The 14,083-nt window shown below is 52.5% G+C and overlaps 1 protein-coding gene across 6 annotated transcripts in view; it reads right to left on the bottom strand.

Annotated features, from left to right (window-relative positions):
* The window catches only part of KDM2B (lysine demethylase 2B), a 103,213-nt gene extending 90,125 nt beyond the window's left edge, over window positions 1-13,088 (bottom strand). For 4 of the 6 annotated variants that reach the window (XM_036276334.1, XM_036276331.1, XM_036276333.1 and 1 more), the window contains exons 1-4: window positions 12,885-13,088; window positions 11,681-11,825; window positions 8,841-8,919; window positions 7,542-7,588 (exon numbers count right to left, since the gene is read on the bottom strand). In XM_036276334.1, the coding sequence (XP_036132227.1) occupies window positions 7,542-7,588; window positions 8,841-8,919; window positions 11,681-11,825; window positions 12,885-12,917 (304 nt within the window). In that variant the 5' untranslated portion in view covers window positions 12,918-13,088. Of the gene's footprint in view, window positions 1-7,541; window positions 7,589-8,840; window positions 8,920-11,680; window positions 11,826-12,488; window positions 12,525-12,884 lie in introns of those variants that run through there. The other 2 variants (XM_036276335.1, XM_036276332.1) reach the window with 1 other exon arrangement.
* Window positions 13,089-14,083: the final 995 nt, after the last annotated feature.

The following is a 14,083-nucleotide window of genomic DNA, read 5'->3' on the forward strand; positions in this document are numbered from 1 at the left end:
AGACAGCACCTGAGAACAGAACAGAACCCCTCCAAAACCCTCCTCCCTTGGGGCTCATGCGCCTCAGCTCTCCTGACTTCATCCACCTCTCCCTCCTTGCATTTCTATCTGTTCAGCCAATCGGTTATCTATCTGCTCAGTCAGCTGGATGCCTCCCCCATCTGTCTGTCCAACCTTGACTTCTCCCCTAGCTCAAATTCAAAGTGGCCAGAAGTGAACCCAGCTACACACACCCTCAACACACACACGTCTGCTTTCCCTCTGGGGTTCTGTTACAAGCGTCATCTTCTCCCAGTCGCTGAAATGTGAACCTACATTTGAATCGGATGTGCCATCTCCTGCCCGGGCAACGTGTAACTCACTTCTCTCCCGGCCTCAGTCTTTCCCACCTGTGAAATGGGATAGCAGGACAAGGAGAGTTCTAAGAATTCTTCCAGCGTTTAAACTTAAGAGGTCTGGTGCCCTGGCCGGTTTGGCTCAGCAGTTGGAGCATTGGCCTGAGGACCAGAGAGTCCTGGGTTCGATTCCCGAGAGGGGCATGTACCAAAAAAATAATAATAATAATAATAAAAAGGCCTGGTGACAAGTCAGCTACCTCTGATTCCTAAGGAGTGAGGATTTAGCCTTTTCCCTAAGTACAAACGGTCAAGGGCAGAGCCCTCGTCTCCGGAGTCTCCTTAACCAGACACGATACAGACACCCAATACATTTGTGAGTGAAGAATGGAGGGTTAAAGTTGGGGACAGAGTTAGGGTTAGGGTAGTTAAGTCCTAAAGCAAAAGCACAGGCTTTGGAAACACCTAGCGCTGGGTCAGGTCCTGCCTCCACTGCCTACTACCTGGGGCCTGTTCCCTGAGCCTCAGGTCCCCCGTCTGGAAAGTGAACAATAACACACACTTCATATGATTATTGGTGAGGACACAATGAGGTCATACGGTAAACATCCAGTAAAGGATAGGTGATTATTACTATAATTGGAAGAATAAATGAATATTGAATTAGGTAATTTATCATGCACATTTTTCAGGAAAAGGGGCCAAAGCAAACATCAGTTGGCTTGGGCATCCTCAGGTGAAATACAGTAGAGAGATAATATGCAAGACCCCCTCGCTGTAGGCCATCCCAGTCGGCGGTGACATAATATGAACAGTTCATCACTTTACGGATATGTTTTTTCAGGGGATTTAAATCATCTTCAGAGACAACTAGAATGATGTCTTCCCCAGTCTCCCCCTCAACTCCCAACTCATGGCTGTGAAAATATTCCAGTCTTGCCCTGGCCAGTTGGGCTGAGCGGTTGGAGCGTCGGCCTGTGGACCAGAGAGTCCAATCTTCTTTTTTTTTTTTCCTCACCCAAGGACATTTTTCCATTTTTTGTACAGATAGAGTGGGAGGCAGAGAGAGGAAGAGACAGAGAGAGAGAAACATCGATGTGAAAGGGACACATCGAGTGGCTGCCACCGCACGACCAACCAGGGCCGGAGACAAACTGCAACCGAAGTACGTGCCCTTAGCGGGAACTGAACCCGGGTCTCTCCGGACCGCAAGCCGATGCTCTAACCGCTGAGCCAAACCGGCCAGGGCGAGTCCAGTCTTCTTAAGTGAACCATCCAGGAGAGGGTTTCTGTGGGGGTGACGGATAGGAGCACCCAGAAACAGACCCACACAAATGCAGTCAGTGGATTTACAACAAAGATGACACTTCAGTGCCTTGGGGTGAGAGTGTTATATCAATAATGGCACTGAATCAATAGATATCTATATAGGAAGAGGACCTTGACCCCTATCTCGTACCAAACACAGAAATCAATTCCAGGTGATCTATAGTGGTAAATGTGAGAGTTCAAACAATAGATTTTTTGAGAAAAACAGTTGCTTGTATGGAAAATACAATTATTAATAAACAACAAAACAAGAATAAACTCTGAGTTTCATATATTCTCAATAGCACACCTACTTTCGCTGACCAAAAGTCATGTTCTAGAATGCTCACAGCAATACTGCACATACAGCCTTCAACTGGCAATTACCCAAGTGCCTAGTAATAGTATTTGCAGTGAATCAAGTCACATAATAGAAAACTACGTAGCAGTGAAAAATAAATCACCTACAACTACACACAACAATATGAATGAACCTCGCCCTGGCCAGGTAGCTCAGTTGGTTGGCACGTCATCCTGATATGCCAAGGTTGTGGGTGTGGACCCCGGTCAGGGCACATACAAGAATCGACCAACGGGCCCGGCTGGTGTGGCTCAGTGGTTGAGCGGTGACCCTGCACCAAGAGGCCGCTGGTTTGATTCCCCGTTAGTGCACATGCCCAGGTTGTGAGCCTGATCCCTAGTGGGGGGCGTGCAGGAGGCGGCCGATCGATGTTCTCTCTCATCGATGTTTCTGTCTCTCTCTCCCTCTCCCTTCCTCTCTCTCTAATATCAATAAAGGGTAAAAATATTTCTTTAAACCAATATGGATGAATCTCGTAAACACGAAGTTGACAGAAAGAAGTCCAAACCCAAAGGGGATACCCTGTGTGGTTCCACTGACATACAGTCCGGACACAGGCAAATTTCATCGGTACCACTAGAAGCCAGGATGACAGTGGAGGGTAGTGACTGCAGGGGAACACAAGGGTAGTTGATTCTGGGGTGCTGGTTACCCTGGTGTGTTCAATTTACTAAAAGAATCTATATGTGCATTTCTCTCTGTGTATATTATACTTGAATAAAAAGTTTCTATAATAAATGTCCAGCCCTGGCCGGTTTGGCTCAGCGGTTAGAGCGTCCGCCTGCGGTCCAGAGAGACCCAGGTTCGGTTCCCGCTAAGGGCATGTACCTCGGTTGCGTTTGTCCCCGGCCCTGGTTGGTCGTGCAGGTGGCAGCCACTCGATGTGTCCCTTTCACGTCGATGTTTCCCTCTCTCTTTCTCTTTCTCTCCCTCCCTCCCACTCTGTCTGTACAAAAAATGGAAAAATGTCCTCGGGTGAGGATTAAAAAAAATAATAAATAAATAAATGTCCAGCATCTGGAAAATGCTAAGTGCCCCCCACTTTTTTACGGGCAGGGAGCTGGGAAGAGAGACTGGGTACCTGCCTTCTTGGTGGGCAGACAAACAGGGCTGATAGAGAAAACCTGAGTTTAGGACACTAGAGAAGAATCTGTAGCCCCCAGTGTTAGCCCGACTATCTGGCTGTGTACCAGCCCCTTTCTCAGTCACCTCCCAAAATACAGGGCCTGGGGATGAGGCAGGAAACTGGAAGATTGAGGCTGAGACCCACACTAACTGAGGGCTCTGCCCTCCAAGGCAGAACTCCCTTTTTCGGCAAGGCCGTGTTCCTGTCGCCCAGAAACCCTGGCCAGTCGCTCCTTCCCATGCTAGTGCACCTGGTTCTGCTGGGCTGACCCAGCCACCAGCTCTGGGAGTTGGGAGGTGGGGGGCTGGTTCGCACTAGGCCAATCAGAGCCCATCCAGAGACATCTGATGGAATTACTGGGGGTGGGGAGGAGGACCCTGAGCTGATAGGACAGAAACCTGGAGCTGCTGGCTCCCCAACTTTGCCACCACATGGGAATGAAGCCAAAAGAAAGAAGAAGCAAACGAGGGAAGCAGAATGGAAAACTATGAGCCAACCTCTTGCGATCTTCTTGAAGCCCCCAGATCTAGATGCGCCTGGAAGTCACCCCTCGAACTTGTTACGTAAGCTGATGAATTCTGTTTGCTTAGGCCAGCTGCAGTTACACTTGTCACTTAAGTCACTACGACAAAGGTGCCCTACTGCCGCTCTCCGGATGTCTGTGCACCAGGAGAGACTGTGCAGGTGCTACTGGTTCTGCTTTCCCTGTCGTCCTGGACGTTCCGAGAGCCGGCAAGAACATCGGGACCTGGATTTGCTCCCACAAGAAGGACGAGGCTGGGGGAAAGGAGAGGTCTCCTGGGCACAGTCAGAACAGTGACACTGCAAAGGACCTGAACACTCCCCCAAAGGGCCAAGAGCGACATTAATACGACTATGATGTTGCCTGAACCCCTGATTTGAGAATCTGGCTTTAATCCTTGCTCATACAGAGACTCTCATCAGCTCCACTTCCTGCATTTACAATGAATAATAATGGGGACCATTTACTGAGTACCCGTTATCCAGCATAATCCTAAACACGCATTCACTCTCCTATAGGGTCCTTCTCTGAAGCATATTCTGCAATTAGCTCCGCTTTGCAGATGAGGAAATTGGGGCTTAGGAAGGTTAGGCAGCAGCTTTCCCCAAATCACCTCCCAACTAGTAGAGCTGGGCCTCAAACCAAGGCTGTTTAACAGCAAAAGCTGGGACGGGGCCAAGGCACCAGAGTGGGTTGCCTGGGCCAAGACTTGATTTATGGGGTCCAGCGTCCCATCCACCACCGTCGGAAAGTTTGCCCCTCCCGCTATGATGTTCACTTCCTTCAGTAAATCTGGAATCCCGCTTTAAAAAAAAAAAAAAAAAAATCAATCTCTCTTTTATTTACGTTTGTGGTTTTGTTCCCATCAACATGTATCGTCCCCATTAAAAAAAGCCTGACTTGAGCAAGCCCTCAATGAAATGAGCTCCTCTGTCCCTGGTGCCACCCCCTTCCAGCCTCGGTCCTCCCTTCTGTGTATCAGTTGACACACTTCTGGGTCAATTCTTCACGCTGGATTATCTGACACTCCCACTGGTCAGCTGTCTTCATCCTCCACACAGCCGCCGTAGCCGGCTTTTATGAAACTTCAGTCAGCTCACACCACGTCACACCCACTAGGATGGCTCTCATCAAAAAGACAGACAATGACAAGTGTTGGCGAGGATGTGGAGAAACTGGACCCTCGTACACCGCTAATGGGAATGTGAAATGGAGCAGCTGCTTTGAAAACAGTCTGGCAGTTTCTTGGGAGGTTAAATATAGTTACCAAATGACCCAGCAATTCCCTTCCTAGGTATATACCCAAGAGAATGAAAAATGTATGCCCGTACAAGACTTGTGCATGAATATGCATAGACGTATTACTCATAACAGCTAAGAACTAGAAGCAACCAACATGTCCATCAGCTGAAGAAAGGAAAAACAAAATGCGGTCTGTCCATACGACGGAGTATTACTCAGCCATAAAAACGAATGAAGTAATGACACCGGCTACAACGTGATGCACCGGGACCACTTGATGCTCAGTGAAAGAAGCCAGACATAAAGGAGCACATGCTGTATGATTCCACTTACATGAACTATCCAGAATAGACAAACCCAATAAGGCAAAAAGCAGATCAGTGATTGACAGGACACAGAGGCAGAGGGGAATTGGGTGGCACAGGGGTTACTTTGGGGGTGATGGAAATATTCTGCAATAAGACTGTGGTGATGGTTGTGCCACATGATGAATATAGTAAAAACCAATGGACTGTACACTCCCAAATGGCTAAGTGGTGAATTTTATGGTATGTGAATTTTATCTCAATATTTAGAAAATGTTTAAGAAAATAGTCAGATTACAAAGCTACCGCCTCACTGCCTTTGATTTTTGTGGTTTTTTTTTAATCCTCACCCGAGGACATTTTTGCATTTATCTTCAGATACGGCAGGAGGGAGAGAGGGAGGAAGAGAGAGAAACATCAATGTGAGAGAGACACATCGACTAGTCGCCACCCACAGGACCCCAACCAGGGCCGGGGACAAACTGCAACCAAGGTACATGCACCTTAGCGGGAACCGAACCCGGGTTTCTCTGGTCCTCAGGCCAACGCTCTAACCGCTGAGCCACACCGGCCAGGGCCTCACTGTCAAACTCCCTATGACATTCCCATCACACTAGGAGTCAAACCCGCATTCCCTGCCAGGGCCCGGGAGACCCTCCCTGAACCTGGTGCTGTGATCACTCCCGTTTCATGCTACTTCCCTTCCCCCTTCATTCATGCTCATTCCTTTCACACCTCCTGACCTTTGCCCCTGCTCCTCCCACAATCTGGAATGTTCTTTGCCACAGCTGGCTTCTCATCAGTCATATCTCTGTCCAATTGTCCTCACGCTACCCCTCCAGGCCCTCCCTGAGCACCCCCATCTAAAACACCATTGTAGGCTCTGGCTGGGTAGCTCAGTTGCTTAGAGCATCATCCCAATACGCCAAGGTTGCAGGTTCAAGCCCCGGTCAGGGCACGCACAAGAATCAACCAATGAATGCATAAATAAGTGAAATCACAAATCGATGTTTCTGTCTCTCTCCCCTTTCATCTCTCTCTAAAGTCAATCAATACAATCAATAAATACAATAAAAATAAAATAATAAAACTCTATCACACTCCATCCCATTACCCTGCTTTACTTTTTCATAGCCTTTATCACCCTTCAAAAAGATACTTTTTTTTTTTAATCCTCACTCGAGGATATTTTTCCATTTATCTTCAGATAGAGCGGGAGGGAGGAAGAGAGAGAGAGAAACATCCATGTGAGAGAGACACATCGACTGGTTGCCTCCCACAGGACCCCAACCAGGGCCGGGGATAAACTGCAACCGAGGCACGTGCCCTTGGCCGGAACCGAACCCGGGACTCTTTGGTCCACGAGCCAACGCTCTAACCGCTGAGCCAAACCGTCCAGGGCAGTCAGCGGTTTTTAAAAATATGTATCTTTTTGCCCTGGCCGGTTTGGCTCAGCGGTTAGAGCGTCGGCCTGTGGTCCAGAGGGACCCAGGTTCGGTTCCCGCTAAGGGCACGTACCTCGGTTGCAGTTTGTCCCCGGCCCTGGTTAGTCGTGCGGGTGGCAGCCACTCGATGTGTCCCTTTCACGTCGATGTTTCTCTTTCTCTCTCCCTCCCACTCCATCTGAACAAGAAATGGAGAGGTGTCCTCAGGTGAGGAGAATAAATAAATAAATACATAAAAACTGCTGACATCTTTGTTACCCGTCACTCCAACAAGAGGGCAGGGATCTCGCCTGTCACGTTCATAGCTCTGAACTTCCCTGCCATGTAGGAGCTACTTGAGAAACACTCTGGACAAAACGGATTTATCGAACGACTCCCTGTGAAATCTGCAATGCCTCCTGCCACCTGGTCGGGAGCCGCCACCCTGCAGGTGTTCAGGGTATTCATAGGCATTTGCTGGGCACTCCGTGGCCAGCCCCGCCCCAGACCTGCCTAGAACCCTGAGGAAGCAGGAAAGAATGATTGATCCCTTCCCTGGAAACTCTTTCAGGGGTCACGAAGCACGCAGTGTTTATCCTGCAACTCACAAGCAAACGCAAAGGAGAGATCTAAGATTGCATGGCTGACACCCAAACTGCAGGCTAGAGTCCAAGCTGGCCTCGTCCAGCTGTGCACTGACAAACACCCTCTGATCCGGCTACTTAGGACTTTGCAATCTGACCTATTCCCCACAATGACATGGTTGCAGCTCACACCTGCTCCCGCTCCTGCCTCCTCCCTCGGGGACTCTGTTATCAGAGGCAGTTAAAACCTAAACAGGCAGGTGGTCAGGTCTCCTTCCGTCTCCTCCTCTCTACTTCAGCATCTCTGAGCCATACACACAGCCAGCAACTTACCCACTAGGAGTTTGACATCTCGGACTGTGAAGTCAGGGTCAGGCATCCTGAAAAATGAGGGGCAAACTTTGGTGAGACGCCAGAAACCATAGAGTTAGACCCAACTCTGGGGGCAAGGGGGACATTTTTCCAAGGGGGTTCCTTGCTCTCATTTTGGGAACCCAAACTGAGATAATCCAGAGGGAGGGTGATCGACCAGCTGATGCTTCAAGGGAGGGTCGCCGCTGAGCCCTTCCTCACCCCAGTGGGCAAACCAAACCTGCACACTCCCCCGACACCTGAATCCAGCACTGCCACAGAAAAGAAGCGACGGCCACTGCTCACCCACGTTTCCAAGGAAGACTGAAGTGTGGTGTCAAGGGTAAGAGCCAGGGCTGGGCATTCAAATACCCGTTGCTTTTAAGGTGGGAACCCCTCTGTGTGTCCCCCTCTAGAAAACACTCTGTATAAGGAGTTGTATGGAGGGTGGGAGGGACCCCCGTAAGTTCAGAGAGGAAAAAGGCACATTCACCATACCAACTCCAGGGATACGGTAACGCGGCTGTAACGATTATGGCGGCATTCGCTATTAATTAACAATGATGCTGCAGGTTTCGTTTCTATCCATAGGAATGAGACTCCTGAGCAAGTCTGGCAGCCGCAGATGCTGGGAAGAGCAGCAGGCTGAGATGACGCCCTCAGCCTTCTCCCCACCCCTGCCCAAGGGGCGGACACCTGTTCTTCCAGCCTGCCTCCCAGATGTCTCCCCACCTGGAGCTCTGACAGATCTCTAAGAAAACGCAAACCAAACAAGACCCAGTGAGAAGGCAGGTGCTGGGGCAGGCTGAGAAAGGGGAGACGGGGGCCTAGCATCCTAGGAACCGCACCCCACAGAAAAGGACCCATTCCCACACAGTCAGAGTCTGAGCAGAAATACGCGGCCAGGTGCCCTTCCTCGGGGTCCAGAGGCTGGCCCATTTCTTTGCAGCCCGGGCCCTGCCTCAGTTTCCTATTTTTGGTGGGGCGGGGGGGGACACTCTCTTTAGAAAGTTACTGCTCGTTAACTGGGGTGGATCTGGGGGAAAGTCAACACTGTTGAAGTCTCCTATACCCTCTTTGCCCAAATTCTCCGAAAAAAGACCAGTCTTTAGAGAATTTTTCCCTTGTCAGGTCCTGAAAAGGAGACACTATATCGCCCCGATAGAAGGAAGGCGCCTTCCCAGTGATGAGACGTGGGGCCGTCTATAAGAAATCCATCCCGAGCGATACACTGTGTTAAGGAGAGAGATGTGGGGAAAGCGATTAGTTTCAGCAACTTACTTAATTCCCAGTCCATCCTTTTCTCGAAATATCAGGGGAACCCTGAGAGCTTCTCTCTGCACGTACTCATAGTTGAAATCTGTTTGGATATTGGAATTAAAACAAGCTGGTGAAGTCATGACGGAGCAAATGAAGCACAATCAATTGGTTAGGGGAAGAAAAATGATGGAGGAAGGGGCAGGGGTTATACTCGAGGCAGACACGAGCTCGAGGGCAAAAGCTCCCTGGAAAGTGACAGGGAAATGGATTAGGCGAAGCCCAAGAGAAGCCATGCCAACTGTCAGCTCCTCTGCCTACTCAGTCATTCCCGGCATGCCCCACGGGTCAGAACTTGTCAATGAACAGCCCAAGGCTGGTGAGGGTTGGGGAGGGAGACTCATGAAAGAGCCCTACACAGAAGGAGCCTCGGCTAGTGCTGAGAAAGAGAGACAGAGAAATGCATCCCAAGCTGAGTTCAGAAAGTAAAAGGACTGCAAAATTGAAGAATGCCACCTGGGAGGATCTGAAGGCCCAGAGAGGAGGCTGGGAGGAGGGTTCTCATTGTAGCTGAGCATCAGGGAAGATCTTATTGTAATATCCTGTATAGTGAAGGGGAGGGGGGAAAAGTCGGTTTCCCTGGAAACTGTGTATTTGGTGCCAAAATAACTAGGGAACTGGGCACAGCTTTGTCGTCTTTAACAGTGAAATTCTGCTGTAGCCATCACAATACTCACTCCAACTGGATAACCGAGAGGGATACTCCGCAGGCGAAGGGGACATGGAGAGGCCCATAGAATGAATGCTCACAGCAGTTTCCGATCTGGGGTGTGTCGAGAGCAGACCCCCAAATCCTTACCCTAACTATGGAGGTGAGGGAGGCTGAGATACACCCTCACAGCCCCAAATCCTCAGGTAACGGAAGCAAACCCACCAGGGCACAAGGCCTCCCTGGTGGGTCAGAAGGGAGGCAGTCACAGAAGCCCCTGCCCCAGGGAAACAGTTCCCCAGGGCAGCCCGGAGGGGGAGGAGACCCAGGCAGCTCTGCTCAGAGAGGGAGAGAACAAAACCAGAGCTGGGGAAAGCCCTGACCTTAGCAGCTCAGATCCCCAGGGGCTCAGAGTGAATGGGGATTCCTAAGGATTTAAAGGCAGAGAAGTTTAAGAAGCTTCTATTTTGAATCCAAGCTAAGGGCTCCTTGTTTCTCAGCTCCTCCCCACCGAGTTTTGGGGCCAGATCTGAATTAACTACCAAAACCCTCGGGCCTTATCCTTTGAAAGAAGCCTGGACAGCAGATTTAAGGGAATCTCCCTTGTTGGAACCCCTGCCCCCCAAAGCCCAAAGCCCGCCCCCAGGGTCAGCTTCAGCTTCCTCAAATGAGCCTGAGAAAACTCGGAGATCCTGGGCAGAGCATTCCTCACAAATGACTAGGAAGAGTTTGCATATTGTTTCCTCATAGGATCTGCCAACTCCTCCATACAAGGGTGAAGAAAGGAGAGGAATTAAAATCTCATCTGTGCTAAGGAAATTTAAATGAAGTTTCTGGACTGTGCAATGACGCCCTGAAAGACCGGGCAGGCTGGAAGAAACTTCTTCTTCCCTCCCCCCACAGCTACCCCCTACCACGGAAGCCCAGCGCCCCAGGAAACAGTGGGCACAAAAGAGAAACTTCAAAAATGCAAAGCCTGGACGGTCTCTTCTAGAAGCTAACCCCACAGGCCAGCCACTCAAGCGGAACCTGGGGGGGGGGGGCGCTTCTCAGTTATCAGCTCACTGAGGGATGGAAGGGTTTTCCAAGGGGGATGGGGGAATAAGCAAAATGGAAATGGGGTAATATAAAGGAAACTTGAACATCTGAAAGGGGGGGTGAACTTATAAACCCCAGAAGTGCAGAGAGAGAGAGATGCCCACGTAGGCAGGGCAACTTAAAATACCAACCCCACAGGACCTCTGGAGGCCTCAGACCCAAGCCAGAGGATCACATCACCCCAATGCCCAGAGGACATTCCCAGACACCTTCCTAGCACCAGACTGGGGTGGCACCCCCAAATCCTAAAGGCCTCCCCAACTTCTACTTTAAACTGGAAGGGCCTTCAAGAGGGACAGAGCTCTCAAGGTCTCAGGCCCCGGAAGAAACCTGGTGTCCTAGAGGGGTGACCCAAGTCCACTTGAAAGTGCCAGGGGACAGGGAACTCAGCCTTAAGCCTGTGGCAGGATCAGCCCCCTTGTCCCCATCCCTCACTTCAGACTGTCAGGGCTGCAGGGCTAGAGGCCTCAGGCTTAAGTGGGGGCTCCAGCCAACAATTTAGAGGTTACAGGAACCCTGCTCCAATCTGGCACAGCCTACCAGATGATGGGGTTCCATAGAGCCCAGGCCTGAGGAGGCCGTTCAGTCAGTGATCCCTTCAGCGCCAGCTCCTAACTGGCAGGGCCCGAAATAACACCGAGTTTGGGAGGCTCCAGGCTGGGATGGGGGGGCTCGCCCTAGTCTGACTCCAGCCTGGCAGCGCAGGAGCTGGGCCAGCTCCGGGAAGGGTAGACCGCGGCGCATCCGCCTTCCCTCCGTCTGTCCGTTCGTTCGTCCGTCCGTCCCCAGGTCCCTCTGTCGGCCGGACCCCTGGCTCTGCCCACCCTGAGGCTGGTGGTGGGCGCGGGCCGGGCCTAGGCTCCTGCCGGGCCCCGGTTCCAGCCTGCCCTCCTCCCTCACTACCCGCCCCCCCCCCCAATGCTCGGCCTCGTTTCGTCACCGGATCCCCTGGAATGGGGGACGCGGGCGCGAAATACGAACCCAGCCACCGGCAGCTCCCTCCCCACGTGCGCTTGGGTCCGCGGCTGGAGGGCGGCTGGAGGAGGGGGCGCCTCACCTTTGCCCTCCATGGCGTGCACGAAGTCGCCCTGGTACAGCTGGCTGCGCAGCTTCTCCTCCAGGCTGAAGCCGCGGACACTAACGATCTCCTCCACGTCCGACACGTCTTCGTTCTCGTCGTACCTCTGGCGGTCAATCGGGCGCTGCGGGGACCCAAGCCAGAGAGCCCGGGACGTTACTGGGGTACCTGGGGGTCGCCTCTTACTCAGGGCCCAGGTCGAACAGGTGCAGAAGCCGCGCGCCCCCTGCACCCCACCACTGCGACCCGAGCAACTTTGCGCAAATGCCAAAGATGCTGAAAATCGGGATAACGAGAGGGGCCGCACCCCCCGTGTCTGGCTGCGCCCTGTGCAGAGCATGCCCCTCCTGCATCTTTGGAGGCCGTGGAAGGGACATCTGGGGGCTCTCGCTTGCCCCCCACCCACGAGAGGTGTTGAGTTTTGTCCACTCAGCCGGGAGCCTGGTTACGTAACCCGCGAAGGGGGCTCCGCGCACGGGCTAGCGGGGCATTTGTAGGCCCCGGGTGGAGCCGCGGCGGCGCCCGGCTTGGCGCTAACAGCAGCCCCGGCGGCCGCGGCGGCAGAGCCGGGAAGCCGGAACCCGGGGCCGGCGGCATTTCTAAGCCTGGAGCCGCCCCCGACCTACCGGGGAAGCTGGAAAGCTGAAATGAAAGGGCTGAGACCCCAGCCGCCCCCGCCGACCGCCCTCCAGTGCAAGAAGAAGAGGTGGGAGGGGGGTTCTGGGCTTAGGTGGGGGAGAGGCAGACCGCCCGCCACAAAGCTCCCATCCGAGACCCCAAAACGCACCAGCAGCTGCCTCATCTCCCCACAAGCGCGCGCGCACACTCACTTCCTAAGGAGACTCCCCCGCCACTCCCCGCATCCTCTGCCTCCTCCCTCCACCGCCCGGCGCCCGGCCCCGCAGCCCCCCAGATTCCGGGCGAACCCCGAACCCGCTCAGCCCTCTTCCACGCCTTTCCCCGCTACCACCTCGCCACTTAAGTGTCTGAGACTCTGAGCCTCACAAGGGACTGGAGGAGTAAGCTGCTGGCTTCCTTTTGCATGCAATTTATTATATTTTTTTTCCGGTCCTCTAGCAAAATACAGAAAAAGAAAGAAAAGGCAGCAAGAAACAACAACAACAAAAATAGATCTATCATATATCAGATACAGATTTGGGGGGGAAAAAAAAAAGCTACACACCAATCTTCTTCCAGAGTCTTTCTCTGCCTCCATTTTTTTAGGAGAGTTCACCAATTAATTGTCAACACTCCTGCCCCCTGCATTTTGGCGGAGGGGGTAAGGAGAGAAGACCAAAGAAAACAAACCAAAAAATAAATAAATAAAGCAAGCCAGACCGGAGATCTACAAAGTTTTGCACCAACACTTAAGCAGATCCGTTTGCAAAGTCCTAGGAAACCATTTTCAGCAGTTGTGGGGGGGAGGCGTCGACGTCATAATCCCCGGAACGTAAACATTGTTGCCGATCGCGCTCTGAGCCCGCGGCTCGGCTAGGGGTTGGGGGGGGTGCACTCGGCCTGGGACCGGAGGGGGTGTCGGGGGGGCGGGGGCGGTGGCCTGAGCAGGTTTGGGGCGGGGAGGGCGCCCGGGAGGCACCGGGCGCCGTTAGCGCCCTGGCATCGCTGTTTTGTTGTTGGGTCACGAGTGTGCCTCTGCACGCAGGCGCCGCCGCCGCCGGGGAGTTGTGTGCAGAGCTGACTTTTGGAGGGCTGAGTTGCAGACGGAGGGCGCATCCCGGAGATGGCGGGGCAGAGAGGGAGAAAGGAGGAGGGGGTAGGGAGGGAGGTGCAGATTTGCACGGCTGGCCTCAGCGGGAGGCACGGAAATGCAAGCCGAGCTTGCCGGCGTAAGAGCCCCTGGGTTTGGCACCCCAAAAGACGACCCCCCCAGCTCAATCCCTGCCCCCGTTGCCCATGGGCTTCCCCTCTCCCTCTTCCTTCAGCCACCCCACCCCGTTACCCACGGGGCCGACAGAAATTCAAAGCATTTTTTAATATATTTTTTTGCTGCTGCAAATCTTTTCTTTTTGGGTGGGGACGATCCTCCTAGACCCCCATATGCGGACCTACCATAAGGAGGAAGAATTTGGGGGCGCAGAAAGAAATTAGCGCAGCTCCATACCTGTACGATTTGCATAACTTAAACTCCCGGACTCAAAAGATATGGAGATACACAAACATACACACACGTACAGGAAATACAGCCAGACCAGAGCCTTTTCAGACCCGAGCTGACCGGAAGATGTTGCCTTTCATTCATTCATTCGGCCCGCGTCTGTGGAGTCCTTTGCTTTGCTAGGCGCTGAGCCCTGGAACAGAAGTTGGACTTTTTTTAAAGGTCCATGCGCTCGCCAACAGGAGGAAATAGAGGCTCAGGAGTGA

This window comes from Molossus molossus, unplaced genomic scaffold, assembly GCF_014108415.1.
Source record: "Molossus molossus isolate mMolMol1 unplaced genomic scaffold, mMolMol1.p scaffold_m16_p_22, whole genome shotgun sequence".
Lineage (NCBI taxonomy): Eukaryota > Metazoa > Chordata > Mammalia > Chiroptera > Molossidae > Molossus > Molossus molossus.